Source organism: Natator depressus, chromosome 2 (assembly GCF_965152275.1).
Source record: "Natator depressus isolate rNatDep1 chromosome 2, rNatDep2.hap1, whole genome shotgun sequence".
In the NCBI taxonomy this organism is placed as follows: domain Eukaryota; kingdom Metazoa; phylum Chordata; order Testudines; family Cheloniidae; genus Natator; species Natator depressus.
In genome coordinates this window covers 196,079,716-196,105,788 of record NC_134235.1, presented here as the reverse complement: position 1 = coordinate 196,105,788, position 26,073 = coordinate 196,079,716, and the positions used below count along the sequence as shown (strand labels likewise).

The following is a 26,073-nucleotide window of genomic DNA, read 5'->3' as shown; positions in this document are numbered from 1 at the left end:
GGAATGGCAAAACATTAGTAAACAATGACTGACCCATGTTACACAGATATGAAAATGTCATTAAAACAGCAGATACAGTTTAATTTAAGATAGTACAGCGGACCTCTACCCAATACTTCTAACCCTTACAACTATAGTCAACCAGAAAGTCTTACCACAACTAAGCAGGCAATCGTTGCAAAGCTTACTGCAAAGAAAACATCGAACACTTGCAGTGATATAAAAACAAGCTAAAAAAAAAATAAGGCAAATCCTAATGCCAAGTTGTTTTTAATCATAAAGAGACAACCAAAATTATCCAGTTCACTCAAACCTAAAATGTTTATGGCATAAACAATAGTTCAGCAATAGTACAGGAGTGATCTCTTCTCACTCTTCTGAGGACATATTAGAGAAAATTAATCTTTGAAGGTGGCTATTTCTGCCAGTAATTTAAAATATCTTTTCTAATATGACAATTTACAGCAAAATCACAGTTGCCTTCAAGGCAACTGATGGATTTCAGCTTTAGTAAATAAGTTGGGGGCCCTTCCCCGTATATTTATAAGGAGGGTAAAGAAAATTAGGAAATAATGGCTACACTAAAAACACACTACTGTGTACAGTATAGCACTCACAGTCAATCATAATATCAAAGAAACACTTCTTTAAGCTTAACGTGAACTGTTGATTTAATATTTAAGGAAACAGAGAAAGCTGCTGAATGTCCCAGAAATCCTCCAGTTCTGTTCATTAATAGATATTGTGCAGCAATACATTAATACCAATGTTGCATAAGACTTCAAATATAAAAGAATAGGATTTTCCTCCCTTTCATCACATTTAAAAAAATATTTTTTCCATCAGTAAGTTGCAGTATTACAGTGTGATTGTACATCCCTGCACTGTATTGCAGCACTACATTAGTAACACATATCCAAGATCCAGCATGTTTTTAGGGTATGCAGCCAGTTCAATTGCAAACCTAAGGAAGATTTCCATCAAGCCACGAAACTAAACTCTGCACAAATATTTAACAGCTCTGAGACCTCTAAAGGCTTAAAATAACATGTATTTCATGGTATGCGAGCAGCCAGCCCCATGGCTGTGATCTGCAAAGTGCAGAGTACTCGGTAAACATACCATTGCAAATAAAGCATTGTTTCTCCTTTCAGTCTTAGAATTCTTAGACTTAAATGCTGAATGAAAACCTAATACTTACTGAGACTTCAAATCATAAACCATGCAATAATAGCTTATATATTTCATTAAGTTTGTATGTAACTTCCCATGCTTCACAACAATTCTTCATCCCCCCCGAGCAGATGAAACACAAGTTCATTTAAGACAAACTGTAGGGTGAGTTCATTTTTTTCAGCAGCTAACACTAAGCCATAACCCATTCAAACAGAATCCTTTCTAAGACAATAGGTTCCTTTTCAAACTGCACAACCAATGTGGTTTTCTAGTTGTCAGTTTTAGGTGCGTGCCAGCATGAAATGTTCTTGCATCTAAAATTTTAAATAATTACTCCTATTGATAAGATGTGAGCAGAAGCAGAATTACATCATCATAGTTAACACTTACCAAAATACATGATGTTTCTCATTAATCATGCAGTCAGAATCCCACCACTGTGTATTCAGCATTAGCTCCTGCACAGGGCTGACATGTAAAACAGAGCTCCTTTCATTCTACATTGCGTGGAAATTTCCCAGCATAGGAACAGTGAGTGAGTAGTGTGCCTCCTCAGGAGGAGTGCTTTGCAGGCAGTCTTATCCCTGATACAATCCCGGTCTGATTTAGCGTTTACTCTGGCTGCATGCTGCACTGCCCATTCTTACTGTAATCTGACTCCTCCTTGTCATGTCCTTGCTGTGCCTGTGACATCAGTACTAAGAGTACTACAAACAGATTTTTTTTTTTGAACTAGCTCCCATTGGGATGTTCTAATATCTTGGTTCAACTAATCTGAGCTTGCAAAAAAAAAAGTCTTAAAATCTTATACTTTTTGGCGGGTGTGTGTGTGTGTGTGTGTGTGTGTAATAAATGCACTCAGTGACATAATATGGTCTATTATATAATAGGCCGGGAAAGACAGCACATATATCGTCAACATATTTTCCTCACTGAGAGCACAATCCAGAAGGGTGCTGAATGCCCTCAATTTCCATGGACCCCAATGGGATATGAAGGTGGCTGGCACTTTGCAGGATGAGGTTAAATAGATGTTTCCATCCAAGTCTTGTATGAAGCTTAGTTTCCCTCTAAATACATTTTTAAAAACCCAGAAATCGTAAATAGAAATACAGTTGTGCTCAAATGAGTTAAAACTATGATTTCTGCCCATAAATAACAATGTGAGAGACAAACTTGATGGCAGAAAAGATTTATAATGAGGTTAAGAACCTTTCACCTCTAGCTCTCAAGATACAGTCCAGGTTGGTAAGTCATTAGCAGCTGATGGCTAGTTTGTTGTCTCTGTGACAAATGTGGTGATCCCAAGCCAGGTCCTAATAGACAGATTCCCCCCACATGATCATAGCTGCTAGGACAACTGGCATCTTTGTTGGCAGTCTCCAGAAGAAAGACAGAAGACATAGATAATGAAATACCCCATTGCCCTAGAGGTCATGCCTCAGATTAGATTTGATGCATATTAGCAGCACTGGGGAGGCTGCACTGTCTGTACCTCTGTATGTACCGAGTCTGTTCTGTGGATCAGTAAAGGATATTAGTTTTGTGTATTGCCAGTATGGCATCTTTCACTAGTAATACACTTAAGATAAATAAATAAAAATAAACTAAAAAATAACAAAGGAAAGTACACTGACGTGTTTATCTCATTATAGTGGGATCAAATGGGATAAATTCTTTCATTCCACAGGAAAGAGGATGACAGATATCATAGAATCATAGATGATTAGGGTTGGAAGAGACCTCAGGAGGTCAATCCCCTGCTCAAACCAGGACCAACCCCAACTAAATCATCCCAGCCAGGGCTTTGTCAATCCAGGCCTTAAAAAGCTTTAAGGATGGAGATTCCACTATTTCCCTAGGTAACCCATCCCAGAGCTTCAACACCCTCCTAATGAAATAGTGTTTCCTAATATCCAACCTAGACCTCCTCCACTGCAACCTGAGACCATTGCTCCTTCTTCTGTCATCTACCACCACTGAGAACAGCCTAGTTCCATCCTCTTTGGAACTCCCCTTGAGATAGTTGAAGGCTGCTATCAAATGCCCCCTCACTTTTCTCTTCTGCAGACTAAATAAGCCCAGTTCCCTCAGCCTCTCCTCATAAGTCATGTGCCCAGCCCCCTAATCATTTCCGCTGCTCTCTGCTGGACTCTTTCCAATTTTCCCACATCTTTTTGGTAGTGTGGGAACCAAAACTGGACAAAATACTCTAGATGTGGCCTCACCAGTGCCAAATAGAGGGAAATAATCACTTCCCTCGATCTGCTGGCAATGCTCCTACTAATGCAGCCCAAGATGCTGTTAGTGTTCTTGGCAACAAGGACACACTGTTGACTTTCATCTAGCTTCTTGTCCACTGTAAACCCCAGGTCCTTTTCTGCAGAACTGCCGCTTAACCGGTTGGTCCCCAGCCTGTAGCAATGCACGGGATTCTTCTGTCCTAAGTGCAGGACTCTGCACTTGTCCTTGTTGAACCACATCAGATTTCTTTTGGCCCAGTCCTTCAATTTGTCTATGTCACGGGACGCTATCCCTACCCTTCAGTGTATCTACCTCTTCCTCCAGCGTAGTGTCATCCACGAACTTGCTGAGGGTGCAAGTAATCCCATCATCCAGATCATTAATGGTATAATTCACTTAAATCTCCACTTCTTATCCTTAAAACCTCCACACTAAGTTCAGCTTTTATGAGGTCCCATCACTTAAGGTGAAATTATTCTAGTATCAAAGGAGCCAAACAAAGTTCTGTTGTAGATGGTGGCTATATACTAGAAATGCAAGGGAACTCTACACCCCGTACAAGACTTGACTGGGTTTCATGCTACCGTCACAAAGGTCAAAAGAGTTGAGTGCAGCCTGAAGGAGGGGAAAGGCCATGATATGAATTTCATGACAAGAAGGTCCTGCAAAAGAGGTGTATAGGGGTCATGGCTAAACTTGGGTGAATAACTATTTTTTCCTCTGTCAGAGCTGGAAAAAAAAAACATCAAGAAAAAAAATTCAGCTTGACCTAAGCAAAACCCAAGTGTTTCAGAAAAATTGGGCAAATTGAAAAGTCAACAAAAAACTATTTTGGGTCAAACAAAATGTTTTGGTAGATTCAAAATGAACCATTTCATTGTGTTTCTAGGCACTTTTTTATACAAAAGCAAAAGAAACAAAGGGCTAGGTTCACAAAAGGTGAGAAGGAGGTAATGGAAGCCTCCTTTATAACCTTTACCCAGTGGATAAAGCACCCACCTGGGATGTAGGCAACCAACATTCAATTTCCCCTCCTCTGTGGAACGGGGATTTGAACTTGAGTCTACTATTTTGTAAGCAAGGGCCCTGATCAGTGAGGTATGGGATATTCTGGCATAGGCTTCTTTCAGCCTCTTCTGTTGAAGCTTTTCCACTATGTATAAATAATTAAGTATTCACCAGACCGGGGACTTGATCTTCAGTCTCCCACCTCCTACAGGGAGTGCCCTAATCACCAGGCTATACAGTCATTCTCACTCACTCATTTGCTGCCTCTTTGTACAAGGGAATATATTTTACCTCTAGCAGAAAATGTGGTTCCTGATGTCCAGTCCAGGTATTTCAGATAAGAAGTGGTGACATTTTTCGAGGAGGGGCAAGTAATCCTCACAGATCATCAGCAGACTTACTCAGGGCAATCTCTGCTGCCCTCACATACCTCTCCTTAGTGGGGATAAAAAAGACCAGAGGACCTATCCAATGGCAAATCCTTCAACTCTACTCTTGACCTAGCCTTGCCTCTCCCCAAACATCTCTGCAGAGCTCTAGGTTACAGGAGGTCGCAAATCCAGCCTCCATCTTGCACAGCAAAACTACACTGAGCATGCTGAAGGAGGACCCTCTACACCAAGGAAGGTAGAGGTAGCTGTTACATTTTGACTGAACAGCAAAGGTTATAGATGTAGGGGAAGCTGATAGTAACACAGCTATTTGCTGTGGTAGCTTTATTTTTCTGGCAACGAACAGGGACACACGAAAATGAAGCTCTGCACCTGGTGAGTACAGAGTGCCCAAATAGTTAAAGGGGCAGATCAACGCAGTAGCATTTGGAGCTTAGCTGCCGGCACAGAAGCCATCTCCTCCTCATTCTAAACAGCTGCTTAATGTGTAATGCTACCTGTGTCATCTTAAATTGTCATGTATCTTGGGCCAGATCCTCAGCTGGTATAAAGCACTGTAGCTCTGTTTAAGTGAATGAAGCCTAGCTGATTTACACCACCACAGGATCTTGTCCCTTTTAAAACTCATCTTCAGTACAGACACAGTTTGGATGATTATTTTCACTTTTATATTCTAATGTGTTAAAACTGTCACTCCAGTTATTATATGTTGTATGAACAAAGAAAATCTATAATCAAAAAGAGCCATAAGAGAACTGGATATTTTATTTAAGTAACTTTGAATTTCCCTTATGGAGCAGATGCAAGGGAAGAGGCTGGTCTTTCTTTCTGGCAAGCTTCCATAGCCCAAATTCACATACTTCGGGCCAAATCATGCTTTTACCACATGTGTAATTCCCAAAAAATCGCAGAAAGCATCAGAGCTCCAATAAACACAGGCCAAATTCTGATCCCAAAATGGAATTGCATGGCTGCAAAGGAAAACAGGATTTGGTGTGGTAATTTTCACATTCAGTGATTGGTGTTTTAAGACAAGCATTTAGGACTCTACTGCACAGAGCTTTACAGGGTCATAAAGTAAGAACCTTCCTTATGCCTGTGAGTGCACTACTTGGACCAGGTGTCTGGGCATGCAGGAATAAGCTAGTGGGCAGATAGAGAAAACCCTGGGTTCTTCCCTTCTGATACACAGACCAGCAGAGCTGAGCTGGCACAGAGGTGTTAAAATTTCCTGCAGGTATGAGTCAGCAGCATATTACAACCTGCCTAGATTAAGGGAGAAGTAGGGTGGGAATTGTACTTCCCAAAGACATAATTTGTGCCCTGTGTTTCTCCTGGGCGACCCCTATGCTCAGGACCAAAGCCACAATGCAGCCCTTGGTAAGGTATATGCTCTACCATCCTGTTTTTTTAACTTTGAGCCCACTCTTTTCACACACATTTTAGTACTAGTTTATACTCTGCCCCCATGTTGGGAACTAAAACTACTTGCAGACATGTCTACTGCAAACATTGATTAATATTTAATAAAATTAATGTGCCTGCTGATTCCTGGAAACCTCACTTCTGGTTTCGAATTATCCCAGGAAGCAACCAATAATAGATGCATATCAAGATTCTTACTGGTTGGCTTTGAGGAATTTCAATCTGATAGACTTACCGCACTTTTTTTTTTTTTTAAGGTGAGTGCAGAAGCACATCCAGGGACTCTTTGTTGGCAGAAATGTAATAACGTGCAACAAAAGACACCAGTGACACAACATTATCAGTTTGTGTGTCTCGTATAGAAGGTTAAAAGATCTCATACACCTGAGAGGGTTCCAATTTTTCTCAAAATAAATTTCATCTATTGTGCACAGACAACCATGAGCAACAGAAATGTACTGTGTTGAATCTGAAAACAAAATGGAAGCAGCAGCCCAAATCACACGGAATCTCTTTGTTTCCCTTTGAAAAATGAAAAAAAAAAAACCTCTTCAAGGTAAACTGAGCAGAATTTAAGCAAATTGGGGATGGGGGAACATTATGGATAATGGACACTTTATTATTATTTATGCCATAACAACAACAGTGCAGAAAGAAGAGTAATTAAGCCACAATTTTGCAAGAATCCAAAAGTAATTGGAAGTGTTTCCAAGTGTGCATAAATGTGTGCCTGAAGTCAAATACACTTAATACATTGGCTAGAAGTTTGGTTTGTTTTTACTTTGAAGCCATCTGGAATAGTTTAAGACATATGGCATTTTTACTACAAAATAACATAGATTTTGTAATTCCTAACTAATCCCCTGAGGTTAAATTAAAGGGGAGGGTGTGTGTGTGTGTGTGTGTGTGTGTGTGTGTTTGTGTTTAACTATCATAGTAGCTCATCTCTGTTCTGATCTTTTTCCACTGGATACAACTACCAAATGTGCTTTTACCCTTGACTCAGAAGTGTCACTTCTAGAAATCTGCAGTATTTGTCACCATGAATACCATTTAACTGCACAGTACCCAAAGGAACTCTGTACTGCCACACATGAATACAACTGGAGGAACTTAATTAATCTTCCTGTCACTTCCATGATGCTTTTCATTAGTTTAGCTGCTATCTGATCAACTGGTCCATTCTCTATTGGAAATGGCTATCCAGAACCTCTTATAAAAGCATTTTCTAGAGATAAACAAAGACTCTCCTTTTGATGTGGAGAGCCTTTACAAATCTTAGCCATGCAGACTTTATCTGTTCAATAACAGTACTTGCAGCAAACCTTATGTGTAAGTGGCTAGGATTTTCCAAATATGAGGTTTAAGAACTATGAATAGCACCAATATACATTTATGTGTAGAAACCAAGTGGCTTACATTTTATACTGATACTAGTTTACAGTCTGGACATAGATATATTTCAAATGAAAAGTCTGGACATAGATAGATTTCAAATGAAAGGTCACATTTTTCTTCATGAATAGTGATGTTTATTACAGTGCCTTTAAAAAAAACTCAGTTCAACATTTCAGGCACTGGCTCTGCTTGTTATTCCACTAAGGGACCCATTCAGGTATTTGATTGGGGTTAAGATGATAAATCAGAATGAATAATATGCCTAATGCAGAAGCTTCTTTGATCATGTCTATTGATCACAATTTGTTAGAGATATTATAATCATATAAGCAATAAGTCATGGCAGGAAGTGATAAGTCTTATTCAGGGTTCATGTTATAGATCAAATGTTTTTAAGAAGATCCATAACTATTTCAGTCAAGAGCTGGCTTAAGGCAATTTATGGCCCTACACAAACTCTCTGGCCCTATCCAAGTGCCATTGCTCCTAGACTGTAACCTTGTCCATTCCTCCAGGTGGCAGTGACAGGGGCCATCCACATAAGAATATTAGTTGGACTAATGAGAAATTCACCACCACTTCTGTTTCAGCAGACTGGACCTTTACTTGCTTCTCAGACCACTGTTCCCTGTTCAGGCAGGTTGTGGTCCATCCTGGAGGACAAAGGATTCGGATATGTAGGGGCCCCCTTATGCATAGATTCATAAGGTTTAAGGCCAGAAGGGACTATTAGATCATCTAGTCTGACCTCCTATATATCAGAGGCCATTATATTTCACCAGTTACCCCTGTATTGAGCCCAATAATTTGTGTTGGCTAAAGTGTATCTTCCAGAATGGCATCTAGTCTTGATTTGGAGACAGCAAGAGATGGAGAATCCACCACTTCCAATGGCTAATCACCTTCACTGATTTCCAATTTAAATTTCTCTGGCTTCAGCTTTCAATCATTGGTTCTTATTATGCTTTACTCCACTGGATTAAAAAGCCTTTTCTACCCAGTATTTTCTCCCTGTGGAAGATACTTATACACTGTCATTAAGTCATCTCTCAATCTCCTTTTGGATAAACTAAACAGATTGAACTCTATGTTTCTGACCATAAGGCATTTTCTTCATCCCTTGAATCATTTTTTTATCTCTTTTCTGCACCATCTCCAGTTCAATATCCTTTTTATAATGTGGACGCCAGAACTGCAAGTAATATTCCACTAGTGGCCTCACCAATGCTGTACCCAGAGGTCAAATCACCTCCCTACTCCTACTCACTACTCTTCTGTTTATACACCCAAGAATCACATTAAACCTTTTTGCCACAACATTGTTGAGTTACTCATCCACTATGACCCCTATATCATTTTTAGCGTCATTACTTCCCAAGGTAGAATCCCGTCCCCCCATCCTAGAAGTATTGCCTACATTCTTTGTTCCTAGATGTATAAATTTACATTTGGCCATAATGAAACATATATTGTTTACTTGCACCCAGCTTACCAAATGTTACCAAATCGCTCCATATCAGTGACCGGTCCTCGTCATTATTTACTCCTCCTCCATTGTCCGTGTCATCTTCAAACTATCTGTAATGATTTTATGTTTTCTTTCAGGTCCTTGATAGATATATGAAATGGTACTGGGCCAAAAAAGTTATCCTTATGGCACGCCACTAGAAACATACCCTCTCTCTATTATGAGATCTACCAGTTATCCCATTTATAATCCACTTAATATGCAACATGTTGATTTTGTATCTTTCTAGTTTCTTAATCAAAATGCCTTACAGAAGTTCAGTTACATTACATTAACACTATTAAGTTTATCAACCAAACTTGCAATCTGATAAAAAATGAAATCAGGTTTGTCAAGACATATTTACCATAAAATAATGATGATTGCATTAATTGTGTTCTAGTCTGACCTCCTGTGTTATACAGGAAGTCAGCCTAGATGATCACAAAGGTCCCTTATGGCTTTGAAATCTATTCATTTTATGCTTTAATTCTTTATCAATGGAATCCCATATCAGCTTTCCTATTATTTTTCCCAGGATTGATGTCAGGCTAACTGGCCTATAGTTAGCCATGTCATTCAGCATGCCCTTTTGTTTATTGGTACATTATTATTCTTCCAGTCTTCTGAAATGTCCCTGTTATTCCAAAATGTATTAAAAATGGACATCAGGGGGCCAGAGAACCCCTCAGTCAACTCTTTTAGGACTCTTGGGGGCAAGTTATCTGGGCCTTCTGATGTAAAAATGGGTTTCCAGAGTAGCTCTTAATATTCTCCTTGATTACTAATGGACTGGGAAATACTTCATGTGATAGGCATAGTACATCATCCTGCTTCTTTTCAAGTATACAACAGTAATATTTATTGAACACTTTTGCCTTTTCAGCATCACTATTGACAGTTTTACCATCTCCATCTAGTAATGGGCTTATAACATTGCCAGGATTTCTTTTATTCTTAATATACTTTAAAAACTATTTATTGTCCATAATATAGTCACCCATGGAGTCTCCCCCAATGTCTTTGGCTTCCCTTTTCTACACTTTATAACTTTTCATTTATATTGATTGCTAATTTATATTGATTGCTATCTGTTTCCCCTTTTTTGCATTTGTTATATGTTGCCTCCTTATTTTTAATTGCAGCCTTCACTTTGCCATTGAACCAAGAAGGACTTTAGACTAAAGTTACTCTCTTTTTGTTGATTGTTGAATCATGCCTTTTTGGCTATCTAGTAAACACTTTGTTAAATAACTCGTGATAGAGGTCATTCTTATTTTTCTGTCTGAATTTTCTCCCTAATAACTTCATTAATAATTCTCCTCAGTTTGAGAAGTTAGGCCCTTTGAAACACAAGTATATATTGCTAGGAACTGTACTCTGTTTCACCATATTGAATGTAATTAGATCATGATCACTGGTCCCTTGGTAACCAGGCTAGTGATTAATTCATATTCATTCATCACAGCAAGGTCCAAAATTGAAGGCTGATAATGAACTAAGATCTCTGTTTCTCAACATACAATCTATGATAACTTCTACACTGTAATCCCAAATTGGAAATTGTTGCAAAGAAGGAGCCTGAACCAATGCCCACTGAAATCAATAGGAGGTTTTTGTTGATTATCATGGGAATTGGATTGGACCCAAATATACGATAAAATATCAGTGAAGAAGAGAAAGCTACAAACCATGTTAATTAATTCCATGGAAAACATGTACAAATTCAACAAGTCAAGTATAGTCCTCAAAGGAAAAACAAACATTCTGGGCATTCTGGTGACATAAAAGATGGGGCAAGTTACACAGCAGTAAGCTGTAACACACCAGTAACTTAACGTACAGAGTGGGTGGAAGGATGGGATAAAATAAAGTACAGGCTCTGCTCTTTCAACAGATATTTTAAACCAACTTACACTGGACTTTCTCATCAGCTCTGAATTTGACCCTTAAATTTACACCTTGCTATTCTATACCCATGTGCTACACGTTGTGGAAAAAAAATGTGTTAGCATATCGTGAAAATGCCAGTGACTTACATTTATACACTGCAAGTCAGGAGGTTTCAGAACTTGGGATCTCTATTGGATCATTCACACCCACTGAAATCCAGCCACCTCTGGGATGAACATGGCAACTGTTGGTAGTGCACAGCATCACTACACAGCAATTTAGAGCAGAAAGTGAGGAATATCTTCAACTGAAACCAAAGCTGGAATTTGTGTGTGGAAAATGTAAACTACCCACTGACAATTTGATGAGGACACTGCTGTTAATAGCATCCCTACATTTGCAAGATTTCCATTGGATCTTTATTTACCTTAATTTTTCATCCCATACTAAAGAATGGCATCTCCAATCTTTCTAAGACAGTGCTGAGGCACTTGTTCCTTAATCTATAGAGCAAACACTGCAACCAAACAACAGCCAATATAGCAGCCTACAGTAACTATGTGTTCCACTGAGTTCTCCGAGGACTGACATAGGCCAGCCATGTTTATCTTTAAAGACGAAATGGGATCAAAACACAAAATGCTTGCTGCCATTTACTGTTTAATAGAAAAAAATATTGTAAAATCACCCAGGGACAAATGATTTATTTTAAACTCTGAATGCTCCAGTACTTTTCTTACAGAAGAAGAACAAAGACACCGCTTTTCTAACACACTGCCAATAACATTCAAATACTTTCGTATCTGGTTTATAATAGTTAGCTTTAAAAGGAGGGTTTCATCTCTGTTCAGAGCCTCTTCTCATTCTAATTCAGAAAGACATTTACACAGAGAAACTCTAGTTTGTATCAGCACCAGATTTTCTTGTTACATCTTTTTGTACCGCTCCCTTTTGATCTGCTGTATCTCTGAATTTAATTATGAAGTCTGAAAACACCCTGCCACTATATCTGCCCGTAAAGTAATTCTATCTGTTTCCCATGTCCCAATGAAAAGACTGTGGCCTTGTTTACACTTACAGAGGTGCTGCGGTGCAGTCGCACTGTTGTAGTGCTTAGTGAAGACATTATCAACGCCAACAAAAAAGAGCTTCTCGTAGGTAGTCCACCTCCCTGAAAGGTGGTAGCTATGTCAACAGTAGAAGTCCCCCCATCATCTACACTGTATCAGTGTGTCACTCAGGGGTGTGGATTTTCCAAACCCCTGAGTGACGTAGTTATAACAACATAAGTTTGTAGCGTAGACCAGGGCTGTACCTCAGAGTCAAGCTCTCTCTCACATACTACAAATAAAGCTTAAATACAACTCTTCTCAAATATATTAGGGACAACATACATAATTTTAAAACACAGGCATTTAAATTTAGGCCATTAGATGCTTAAGTGGCTTGCTTTTTTCGATGGTTTGCAAACTCAGTACCTCTAAACATCAGACCACTTTTAGGTGCCTAAATATGGATTTAGAGGGGATAGTGTCAAAGTTCAGGTACACACATTTGAAAATACTGGTCTAGGTTCTTAGCACACACAGATTCTTCCTATGTGCACCCACCTCTGAACTCTGTGATAAATCAGAATTGTAAAAGGGCTTAATTACAGTTTACTCTACCCCTTAAAGTATAATTAGATACCTGAAAGAATTTCATAGAGGTTTTGCCATCCACAGACTTTGCAGTTGCTTGCCTATCCTCTTCTACTCATCTAGTAAGTGAATTACCTCCAAGAAAACTGCATTCAAAGTGATTATTACTCGCGTATGGACTATCTATGAGGCAAAGTATAACTCTGAAAATAACTGATTTTTTCACTTCACTGGCAGTTCTGAAAAATGGGGGAAAAATTAGTTTGAATCAAACCAAAATATTCTGAATTTTTGGCCACTCGAAAAAGTGAACAAAACTTTTGTTTCATTTTCAGGCATTTAAAACATTTTTTTTAAATAAAAGCAAAGGAAACAAAGGGCTGGATTTACCCCCACAAAAACCAACCACCAGTGACAACTGTGCATGCACCCACACCCACACCACCCTTATACTTGATAGGACAGTGATTAGGGAACTCAGCTATGATGTGGGAGCCCAAGGTTCAAATCCCCACTCTGGAGCAGGAACTTGAATCCAGGTCTCCCTTCCCCCAAGTGAGTGCCCTAGCTACCAGCATGTTGGCTATTTGCAGAGGGAAACTCTCAATCTCTCCTGTTAAAGCTGTTGCACTTTGTATAAATACATAATAATTAAAGCAGGGAATTGAACCTGGGTCTTCTTTCTCCCTGACAAATGCCCTAACAACTGTGCTATTGGGTGAAAGAAGGGGACTGTTTTGTGAATGGCACCTAAGCTCCTTGTGAATCTATACCCCCCTGTTTTTTGAGGGGCAGGTGTTTGTTTTGTCCAAAACTGTTCACCACCACATTTGTCTCAAATTTGCAAATAGTTTGGTTGACCAGAGTCTGAATTTTGGGGCGAAAAAACTATTTGTCTGAAAAAATTTGCCCTGCTGTCGGAGGGACGTTCACCTCAGTGAAGAGGATCTGTACCAAGCTCTGTGTATCACTTTAGCTCTGGAGTGGTGCTAAAGTGAGGAAGGGCCTGCTGGTGTATCAGCATGAGAGAGGGATAGAGGGGGGATGTGTCTCTCTGCTTCTGTGTGTTCTGCACAAACCAGAATCAAAAGCGATGTTGAAGGTAGCAGTCCAGCAAGGAAACAGGGTCTTCGATTACATGGATGTTGTGACCTTAACACCTACTAAAGTTGAGGGGAACGGTTGAATGCAGCCACCATTCTAACCCATGACATGGAATAGCAAACTTGTGTTGGGGAGTGAGTGGCAGTATACTGCAACCCTCTGCCTTGTCAACTTCATATGCATAAAGCCTGATTTCTCATTTTTTGTGAGGGAAGTGAGTTTTGTTTAGGTGGATTTCTTTTCCAACTCCTCCTGGAGAGTTGGCTGCAGTATAAAAGTGACTTCTAGCTCATACTTGTGTTGCGGCAATTTAGCTCTGAATAATAGAAAATGGGATCACTAAGTGGAAAGCCCACACAGAGAAAATGGTATAGGAGACAGAAAAACCCAGTGTAACCATTTTATCCAAAAGCCTATAGCATGCCACAAAAGATAATCTTGTTTTTAAATTGTTGCTCCTTTTTGTATTAGAACTCTCTTAAGTTACGTATCTGTCACATCCTTCCTTGAACACTGACCCCCAGAGCATTTCATCCAGTAATTATTTTTACTAAAACTAGTTGCCTACACATTAAAATTAACTGAGCCAGGTTTTATGTTCATTTTCCTACAATGCCATTGACTTCAAGGACAAGTTTGGCCCACTCTTCAGACATCAACAATAGGTCGTATAATATGTGAAAATAATGAGATGTTGGTTACAACACAATACAAGAAGTTAAATTTTAATTATGTCTAAAAGGTCTTTTGCAGAAAAAAAATAGCTGATAGAAAAGTATACCAAAAATCCACCAATTTCTGAACAAATTAGTTTAAATTAGTTGCCTACACATTAAAATTAACTGAGCCAGGTTTTATGTTCATTTTCCTACAATGCCATTGACTTCAAGGACAAGTTTGGCCCACTCTTCAGACATCAACAATAGGTCGTATAATATGTGAAAATAATGAGATGTTGGTTACAACACAATATGAGAAGTTAAATTTTAATTATGTCTAAAAGGTCTTTTGCAGAAAAAAAAATAGCTGATAGAAAAGTATACCAAAAATCCACCAATTTCTGAACAAATTAGTTTAAATACATGATTAGTAATCAGTCTGCTCAAGAAATGCATATCATACAATACCGCATGAAACTCTGCTGTCAGTTATCAAACTCAATCGAGTTACTTTGGATTTACGTGTCAACAGAGATCAGAATTAGGTCCATCTATGATGAAATATAAAATGTTCTCCATTTATTAAAATGCACCATGAAGAAACCAAATAGGTTATTTTTCTCAACGATGAGGCTAGTTTCACCATAGCCGCGTAGTAATGATATTCGTGAAGATGTGAATAAATCTGAAGTATAAATAGAGCTATAAAAACTTTCCATAAATCCATAAATCCAAGGACAGTATATCAAATTTAAGGAATATTGAGCCACAACAACTTTTGGTCCTATCAAGAAATGCTCACTGACAAATAAGAGTCAAAATGGATATATGATCATTACTTATTTTCTTTGGTTAAGTACCCATGCCGTACTATAAATCTGCATTAACAGTTTCACTATAACCATTTCACAAGAAGAGCATTGGATAAACTGTAATGCCTCAAATGAACCTTACCTATTATGTTTGCCAATAGCAAATTCTGTAGCTAAGACTGAGATGTAGTTTCCGTTGTAACTCTCCCATGGTACATAATTTTTTTCAGCCAACTCCCTGTCTTTTGTGATGAAATATTCCATGGGAGTCAATCCAAACAAATTTTGTTTTGTGTATGTGTGCGCACACATGAGAGAGATAAAATCTTGTTTGGATTGACTACCATATTGGTAAATACTATATTTGGTACATATGAGCAAATTTGATCAACTACTCAGCTTACTAGCTAGACTGCAGCTTTGATGAGGCCAGGAGTAGTGGACTCACCCTCGGATGGGTAGAGTGGAAAAGATCACAACTAGGATCAGCTAGGGCAATGCTTCATGTGCTCCTCTGCTTCCCCTTCCCCCTCTCATTTGTTTCAGCATGTATTGAGGAGAGAGCTGCTGCTTTGTTTTTTCCCTTCCAATCCCTTTCCTGCCCACCTCTACAGCCACTGGATGGTAGGGGTGGTAATGGGGTCGGGTGATAGGCTCTTCCCTGGAGGAGCTGGAGGTTGCTACAGTTTGCTGTAAGGCAAGTAACCCTTTGAGGGTCCCACTCCTCCCCCTCTTAAACTAGTATTCTGGATTTCCTTCAGTGCCAGTGCCTAGGCTGAATTACAGTCCTGGAGTTTGGAAGGGATGTTTGCAATATGGCAAAACTGGCAAACTCTCATACAGGTTTTCACCTTCCATTTTGCATCCTACAGGTCTGGTCTTGCGGGTTTAAATTACAACGGTTGCAACACTAGCAAGTTGTAGTGCAGTTGGTGGGTTAGCAAGTGTATGCAGATGAGGCCCCTGTAATCTACTGCGCTGCTTGGGCAATGGTCCTAGGCACAGCAATCCATATTGAGGGGGTGCACCTCTATGTCTCATGCAGCTTGTGGCTTCACTGATCTCATCTCTGCTACTTCCAGAATGGAGAAAGGGAGCACTTTCAGGCTTTGGCTTCTGTCAGGGTTCCTGCGCAGGCCTGAGAATAGAGAGGGGGCACAGTCTTCATACCCACCCAGGCCACTGGAGCTAGTTGAGATCTGCATTGGAACAAATCATGAGATGGGTCCCAATGAGATTTGTCAGTTAGAAAGGTCCGGTCTGAGATACTTGTGACCCAGTGGGCTGCTTGGGAATTGGCCCCAAGCATGCACTGCAAGGTGAGGAATTGGTTAAGTATTTTAAAGTTTAAAACAGAAAATCAATGGGTTTCAAGCATTTTTAAAATCAGCAGCTAAGCTAAAAGTCCACTAATGATCTCAGATCATCAATAGAAGTGACTTTCAGTTTTTATATAATTTATGTGATTATTTAGCAAGATTGGCTAAGTAAATAACAAATGAAGAACTTCTGGGCATATTACATACTTTCCGAATTAGTCTCGCTGAAGTCAACACATTTTACCAAGGTTAGTTTTCAACTTTCTGTGAGTGTCTCTCAGGCAAGGGCAATTCTGAGAGGCAACTAATGGATTAGTCTTTGATCTCAGTTCCGTGACTCAAAGGCATTCAAACCTGCTAAAGAGATTTTTTTTAAATGGCAGAAATAGAAATATATACAAAAGGTAAAGACTAATGTGCCAAATTGGCCTATTACTTTGAGGGGAAAAGGGTTGGAGGGCAAGACACAGCCTTCCCTCAAAAATGATTGAAGGGACAATTTATAAAATATGTATTTATGGAATTTTAAGAAAGGCAAATGTGCAACAAGAAATAATGTGTGTTGGAAGAAAAGGAAATGTACAAATATTAAATATATCACCCATCTTGGACATTTAATTGAGAGTTAATGGGCACACCCTGCCTGAATCATGAAGACAACAATTCTGAGAAGGTGTAACCAGTTCAAAAAGAAATCTTGCCGAAAGACAAACAAGCACAGACTGGCCAAATAATATCAAATAGAAATACAGTATGGCTGTCACCAGACGATTATGCCATCAAGATTTTATGAAATGGGTGAATTAATTCAAAAGGGACAAATGTTATGTTTTAAAGCAGCTCCAATAGGAAACACTACAAGGAGATCCAAATTGTTCCTCCCTTTGATTGATTCTAGTTATGATTATAAACGCTTGCCAACAAGCAAGCAAAAGGTTCATAAACAACAAAAATATTGACAGGTTTCAGAGTAGCAGCCGTGTTAGTCTATATTCGCAAAAAGAAAAGGAGTACTTGTGGCACATTAGAGACTAACCAATTTATTTGAGCATAAGCTTTCATGAGCTACAGCTCACTTCATCGGATGCTCACGAAAGCTTATGCTCAAATAAATTGGTTAGTCTCTAAGGTGCCACAAGTACTCCTTTTCTTTTTTTAACAAAAATATTGAAAGTGTCTATAATGAGATGCCAGAAGGCGCAAAGAACCTCCTGCAAGTTGCTGAGGACTCTAGTCCCACTGATTCAACTCCCAAATGACTTGAGAGTTGGGGACTCCCATAATCCTACATGATCAAAGGACAATCAGAAGCCTAGAGAATATTTAATACTTATGGTATTAAATGGCAAAAAACAACCACCACCCTGCACTGATGCATAGTTAAGGTAGCCGAGTGGTATCTTGCGCCCTTCCAGAATGTCAGGTTCAGCAAAATAAACTTGTGAAAACCAAGAAATACAGAATTAAGGTTAAACACCCATGCATCTCTAACTCAGTCCGGCTGGAGCAGGGAATAGCTACTGGAAATTATCTGACTGTATTCCCGTTGCATTCATTTTGGTAGATGTACTTGTACTGAGTGGTGGAGGAATTAGTTGGAGCAGCTTGGAAGAACTGTGATTGTGATATGAAGTGATCTAGGTGGACCATGCCCCTCTGGTTTTGTATGCGAGACCCTCTCTCTGATCCAGGTCTGTGTGATCAAAGGAAAGAAGTGATATATGTACCTTGAGAGACCAGAATGCCTCATTTCTATGCTGTTTTGTCTAGGTTCTGCCAGTAGTGGATCACATGCTTTCCCTCCCCCCGATTTCTGCCAGGGCGGGAGTCAGGCTGAGGGGGATGTGCCTGGGACAGGCAACGGTACCTAGTGCTCGCATTGAGCCCCACTAGGTGGTGCCCAGAACAGGGAAGCAAGACCAGGATGGCAACACAACTCCACCAGAGGGGGCGTGGGGAAGCCCTCTGAGTCCCGCCACTTCCTTGCCTGTAGTCACAGTTTAACCTTTTAAATTGTGCCCTCTCCTCACTATCAAGGTTTATGGGTCATCTCTGAATTTGAGTAACTGTGAGGATTCTAGAGCATTTAGAAAATTCAAGCTTTAAACAAAAACTAATCTAAACCTTAATCATAGCAGAGCTGGTGCTTTACCTTTTCTAAAGGGCGTTGTAAGCATGTAAACTAATTAATCCTATTTCCCTGGCCCTGGCTGTTGGGCAGTATTATCTTCATTGAACCCCCTGCATTCTCATCTGTAAAATAGTTTGAACAAGGTTACATCAGATCCGTGGAAGAGCCAGGATTAGAACTGCCGAGCCCGGACTACGAGCCCTGCATTCATTCTGACTCCTATTAAATAAAGAATGAGAGCGAACAGTGTAACAAAGCAGATTGTGTAACACCTGTACCACTCTTATACATTACAGCAAGACAATAAGCAACATGCCTTACAATGTTTTAAGAAGACTTTGATTCATATTTCTTTTCTATCCACTACATTTGCATTTGTTTGTTTCCTGCATGACAAAACAGGCCAGATTTATCCCTAGTGTAATCCAGTGAGCCCAATGAAGTCATATCAGGGATGAATTTGACCCAAATTGTCTCCATGAGGTGACTAATAACAAAATAGGTTTTATTTTCATAATGCCACGAGTGAGCAGCCTTTCTTAAGAATGCTTGCAAACAATTGTTGTCAGCTTTCAAACACAATTTTATAATACTCTTGTGGCCTTCAAACATGCTACATTTTCATCCTTATCACCACATTAAATCGTGTTGTAACGTCTTTGGGACGAATTTGAATTTTTCAAGCTTGAATTTAATTACATTATGTAAACTAGAAAACGTCTCCACCAGTATGCTTTAAGGGAATAGTTTATCTTGGCAATTTTAAATTTTATTTTGTTTAAAATATTTGCATTTTGATAACTTCACTCTGCTGTATGCAGCATTTATTGATCTTTGTCGGGGAACCCATTTTCCATTTACTGAAGTGCATTTATTTTCCATAAACACTGAATTGCAGCACATTCTTACACAGTGTTTAAGGTAAAAAAAAATAATGAAAAAGTGCTTTTCAAAGGAAGCAGGATAATATGTCAGAGAATAAAAGATTTACAGAGGCATCACTACTTTGTTTCATGCCAATTTGGTAGACAGTGTGATGGGTCAATGGCAAGAATCTATGTTTGCTCTGGCCATAGTGGTTTAGTAGATCCCTTGCAATAATGCAACCACATTTCCATTGAAAGATCTCATGACAAAAATAAAATTAAGTAGCATCTCAGCTCCATTTAGAATTTATTTTTTGCCTTCTGCATCTATGTCAAATGCACATTACTCAATCTTACAGAAAGTTTTTTTTTCTTTTTGTTATTCATTCAATATTTGTTTTTAAGGTAGCATGTTTATGGAACATCCCTTTCCCCCTTCCTTCCTTTTCCATCTCTCCATTCCTCCTTCCCTCCCCCTCAACTCATACAGTCTCATAATGGAGGTAGCTGCATTCAGGTTCAGAAACAAGCAAAGGACTTATTTCATATTTAACTCACATATTTATCTTCATATTTCTCTCTCATTTATGGAAACGTGGAGGCATTTTACAGTCAATCAAGCAAGGCTTGCCTCCACCTGCAGTTGAGTGTAGCTCTTGAAATGCACTGGAGAACAATTCTGATTAGGGAACCTGGGAGGAAATATTATATGTGAAAATATACATACATTTCAAAGAGGCATGGAGATTTTCACATCCTTTCTAACTCCTAAGCTCTAGGAAGCCGGGACAGTATGTGAAAAGTCTCATATCACAGCTTGATATTAGCAAAATGAATAAGTCTGCTGCTCTGGCATGTAGTAGCCAACTGTTTCATAAACATACGGTGAATCTAATAAAAATATTGCCATGAAAAGAGTATTCTCTCTCTCTCTATACATATACATATATACTGTCATAAAAATGCATTAATAATCTTTATGTAACAGTTTCCTACTAATATCTTAGCTACTTTTTTTTTTTTTGCTTTTGTTTGTTTAAGATAATAAACCTATTTTACCTCAATTCCCAAGACAATAATTCTCCCAATCAGATCTTCGAGCAGGGTGAATCTCAAATAAATGGAAGAAATGAAGGGTTATTTGAGCTTTACAACACGGAATTTTTTTATCCAGCTGGATGCTCCCAGGCTGGAAATAGTGTTTAGTTGCACACTGCATCTGCTCTGGCACAAACAGATCTCCAGAAGGAGATATTGGCTTGGCAGAAAGATAATTTTTTAGCACAATTTTAGATTCTACTATATTTCCAGTGGTTGGAATACAGGGTAGAAACAAAAATTATTCCAGCTCTTAGGTGGTACGCAGCCATGTTGTCAGATGTGAAGCTGTTATACAGATGAATGAACACATACGTTATGATTGTGTACAGATCCCATTGCAAATATTGACACTTAAGAACTTTGTGTTGATTTGGGATTTTAGTTCCTTCACAAAGCATTTGGTAATTTAGGAGAGGTATAATCCTACCCTCAAAACTTTCAACCAATTTAAAGCAAAATGGCAGCTCAGACAAGTTCCCTTAAAGTTAAAAAGGTAAGAAGTATCTCTGCTCCTCTGTGTGCGGTATGTGTTTGTTTCTGTAGCAGGAGACACACAATAGAATAGGAAAGCGTTCAACCAATATGTGAAAAAGATGGTAGAATTCTGTGGCTTGTGTGCATTCATAGAGAAGAGAAATATGTCATCTCCCTGCTTTTTTGGTTTTGCCTGCGAGACTTGGTAATACCGAAAAAAAAAAAGGTGTGCAGGCATATTACAGGAATAAGAAGCTTATACACTGATGACTAAATGACCATATAATGTAAATGCATATAAAGGGAATAAAATATTGCAGTTCCTATTATTTGCTTCAAGAACCTAGACTTTTGGTCCCTGTTTACATGAGAAAACAAGGTACCTTTTCATTTGTGTTAGCTTAACTCAACTGATGCCCTCCTACACCCATCTTAAACTGTGCTAACATTTTTCAGATTGCTTGAGCTAGTTGTGTTGCAACCTGGGCTCCTACATTTGGTTGTATAAAGAGAGCCTTCGGGACAGTGAACATGGCATATCGTGACACAGCAGCCAGTAAATAATTGACATAATCTTTGAATATTGTGGAATAGATTAGAAATTTTAAAAATAATGTATATGGTGATCTATCATGGAATATTCATATAGATTATCTGATGTGTCCCTGGTTTACCAGAACAAAATCATTCTGTAAATGTGTTTCAGATAATGTTAATGTAATAGTCTATGTACATTTGGGTTGGAGAATAATTACAGTCAAGAAACCTTGAACAGACAATACATAACGCATTTTTGCTGCTAGCCAGGTAGTTGAACAGGGCAAATCTGTGAATATCTCTGCAACAAGGTGGCTGGTTCTGGGGACCTCAATAGAATATAAGCCTCCTCTAGTGGGTCACCCTAAACTAAAGTGCTACACTTCTGCAGGGTCACTGCTGCTGACAGGTGGATCGTGTTCACTATAGCAAGGATATAAGGCATAAGTGCTGGAACTAAGGATCTGAGGCGTGCTGCACCTCCTGGCTTGAAGTGGTTTCCATCATATACAGGATTTACAGTTTGGTTCAATGGCTCTCAGCACCCCCACTATAAAAATTGTGGTTAACTTTGGAGCGTTTCTCTGGGGCAAGAGGCAGTCCTTCAGGAAAACACAACTGTAATCTCTTTTGGAGTTTTGAGAGCTCCTGGGATGCAGGACTGAGCCTGTATGGCACCTACCCTATCAGCTACAACATTGGCTCCAGAGACTCCAAACACCAATTCCCAGGATGTTTAGAATCTGGGGTGCGGACAGAATAGACTGGAAACTCCTGCACAAGTCAATAGAGAGGCTTCTGAAGGGGGGGGGGTTAATACAAGACAGTTTGCAGGACCAGCAAGGAGCCAGGACTGCTCAGTCCCTCAAGCCACTTATGGCAGTGTGTATAGACACTGCATGCCCATATAGCACAGGATAAATACCAGCACAGATGATGAGACACAGCTTAGGTGAGCACAGTGCCTACATGCCTGAATCCTCCAGGATGTATACTCTACAAGGCTCTCTATACACCCAAGCTACGCCGCCCACATCTAAATTTCTATTTTTAGGCGTGTAGTGTCCAGCTGCCTCCAATCTACCAGAGCCTTTCCTCATCACAGTGAAAGTCTCTGGCAGCGTGGCACTGCTGGAGCCTTTCTCCACTGCAGGAGCCTTTCACTGCCACGTGTAGTATTTCATTTATTGGGATTTGTAGGACTGTATTTTGCTTCTTATGTGGTGGGTCATACTCCTTGTTAAAAGTAGTAGTTTTAGTTATTTTCCCAAGGGACAGCACCCCTCAACAAAGAACCTAGAACCCAAGCCATGCAAGGATGGGGGAGAAGACACTCTGATTGGCAAGCACTAGGAAAGAGGCTTAAGCCACAGCTTAGGGGAGGGGCTACACTAGGAAAGACTGAACTTGGAGAGAAAGCTTAGGCTGAAGTCTATTTTTTGGTATCTGAGTTATCAACAGGACCAAACTCCAGGAAAAGGATATGTTTGGGTTCTATATGGTGTGTGTTGCTTCTTTTCAAAGCAGAGTAGTAATATTATTTGCTTATTGAACACCCCGTGTGTGTCAGGATGAGAAAGATTTGGATTGCTATCTCTCTGTCCTACTCTTATACAAAACTCTACACAGACAGTGGAGCGATCAATCCACAGATCCATTTGTGATGAAGGGGTAACAAGATGATGAATTAAAAAAAATCATAAAATTTCTGCTCTATTCCTTTGATAATAAAATGACACCTTGCAAAGCAATAGACTTCTGTCCTCAAACTCTGCTCTAATAACGTGAGTTACTCTGGAAAGGTGGATTCCTTCTTTTCATGTAAGGTCAATAACCATTTCTTTCTACAAGTGCTGCGTTTGGATGCATTTTTGTTATATGTCAATCTAAAAAACAAATGCAAAGCCTGAATGCCTGGGGCCAACTGCGTGACCTTGCCCTCTGGAACAACGATTATATCCAACAGAGAAGCGGTCTCCATTCATTCTTTTTGCTTTATTTCCCTCCACCTTAGAGGTTGTTGGGTAGGATCCAGAAGCTAGGACTAGGACTTTACTGTTGCTGGTGCTTATCTTCGCTGGCCTGTCCCTCTGCCTCTGGTGAGAGGCCCATCAGAAAGATGGGATCACATACACATTCCCATCTTATATCACCATGCATTACTGACACTCCAGTACATAATGCTGCGTTCAATCTACTAATTCAGTTTAGAGCTTCACACATTTAATTTAACTTCCTTCTCCAAATATACAGCAGTGTTTGCTACTTCGCTGGATGCCACTGGGCTGAATGCTGTCCCTGGAAGGATGTTCATTTTAAACTAGCAGAGACTAAACGATTAATATAATATTGATTGCGAGGAATTTGTGTACAGAGATTTGCCATGCCACTGGTTGCAATATCTTATCAACAGTCAGCTCTTTGACAGACTCATTTGATGCCCATCAGCTACCTCATACATTCTTAAACAAGATTCAGTGTAAATTCTGCAGACAAAATAGGCTAGTGAAAATAACAGATGTGGCCATAAAAAGGAATACATTTCCCCCAAGTCTGAATTTTTCATATAGCTGTGTAATCACTTATACTTTACCCACATGCTTTTATGCCCCTGTACATTGTTGGTTTATGAATCTTATGTAGAATATACATGCTGACTCACATCTACAAAGCCATATATCAAATCCATACAAGTACAATTTATTAAATGCCCTCTTCTAAACCATTTTAACCCATCTAATTATAATCCAATTAGTTGAGCTCCCTTACTTTCAAAGTGTACAGCGCCAGACCCTGGAGTGATCTGCACAGAGCACAAGTTAGGATTTAAAATTTATCTTTGAACTCCCCTAATGCTGCTGCTGGCTCTGTGGGCTGGTCCCTCTTGCCATATTAGAGCAGCTATATGCCATCGAGGATCACACATATTGGGGTGATGCATGCAAGACTGGCTAAACTGACTTTAGGACCAGATGATGCAGTGGAATAGTGTAAGGGGACTGTAGCCCCCTTACTAACATTCAGTGGGGGTGTTTTGGTTGGCAAGCTCCCAGTATTAAAAGGGGAAGGGTCTATGGGAAACCAGGACCCTGAGACTGATAGACCGCAGGAACAATGGGGAAAGGCCAATGCTCCAGGTCAGCCTGAATGACAGGGCAAGCAGGCCAATCAGAGAGTCAGGAGGCCAGGGAGGTCCCGTTCTCCGTGTGAGCTGGATTTGCCTGGGTCAGACAGAGTGGGGCTGAGCTAAGGAGAAAGCAGGGGCCCAAGCTAAGCTGGGGAGCAGACCTGTGCCAGATCCAGAGGGACCAGAAAAGCAGCCCAGAGAGAGCAGACCCTGTCCAGGGAGCAGAGCTGCAGCCCCAAAGCCAGAGGCACAGCCCAGAGAGAGCAGACCCTGTCCTGGAAGCAGAGCTGCAGCAACCAGAGCCAGAGGGGCCAAAGAAGCAGCCCAGGGAGCTGGAGGCAGGGCAGCAGCAGCGCTGAGACAGAGTGGTGCAGCTGGGGCTGGATCAGTCCGGAGCTGGGTGCGGTGAGCAGCTGGGGAGAGCGAGGGGGACCCTGGGCAGCGGGCCCAGCACAGGGAGACGCCTCAGCCAAGAGGCTCTGCAGGCCAGGCTTGGATCGTAACCCCGACAGGGTGGGGGCGACACCGGGAAGAAGAGTCCTACCACTTAGAGCCTGAGAGCGTGTGGCCACCACCAGAGCAAGTGTCCAACCCACAGGATCCCTGCAGCACAGCCAGAGCCTGGGACTTACAAGGAACAGACTGTGAACTGCCCTGACATTCCAGAGACACTGTTTGTGATGTTCCCTGCCACAGAGCGGGGTGATGTGTTTCCTTTAACCTTTCCCATTTTTCCTTATTCTTTGTAAAATTAATTGTTGATTAAATAACTTGTGTTTGCTTTAACTTGTATGTAATGGTCAGTGGTCAGAGAAGTGCCCAGTGCAGAGAGAGTACCCCGGAGTGCGGACACCCTAGCCCCTGTCCTAGGTGACCACGGCAGGGTTGGGGGTCGAGCCCCCCAGGAATCCTGGGCCCAGCCTTGTTGGGGTTAGGAGGACTCTGCCAGACAGGAGAGTGGAAGGGGAGTCCTCAAGGGCAGGGAGGCCACTGGGTAAAGGAAGTGGGAGTGAGGACTCGGATCCTTTCGCTAGCCCACTTCACCGGGATAGTGCAGAAGCCAGGAAAGTTCCGCTCAGTAGCGGGACTATTTCCAAGCTTACAATAGGACAAAATGGCTGCAGAGATTCTGATCCACAGACCCTTTCCTAATATCACCACTCATATACACAGCCATTGGTTACAAATCTGCTTTATTTCTTTAGGCTGAGATTTTCAAAACAGGCTTGAGAGTGTTTGGTGACAACTGGGATTTGGGCT

At 40.3% G+C, this 26,073-nt stretch overlaps 1 protein-coding gene across 4 annotated transcripts in view; it reads right to left on the bottom strand.

The window, feature by feature from the left end:
- The window catches only part of ZNF385D (zinc finger protein 385D), a 620,384-nt gene that overhangs the window by 256,562 nt on the left and 337,749 nt on the right, over positions 1-26,073 (bottom strand). The window contains exon 1 of one of the 4 annotated variants that reach the window (XM_074945664.1): positions 1,567-1,759. The exons of the other annotated variants lie outside the window; for them this stretch is intronic. Within the exon in view, the coding sequence (XP_074801765.1) occupies positions 1,567-1,588 (22 nt within the window). The 5' untranslated portion in view covers positions 1,589-1,759. Of the gene's footprint in view, positions 1-1,566; positions 1,760-26,073 lie in introns of those variants that run through there. 4 annotated transcript variants of the gene reach the window in all.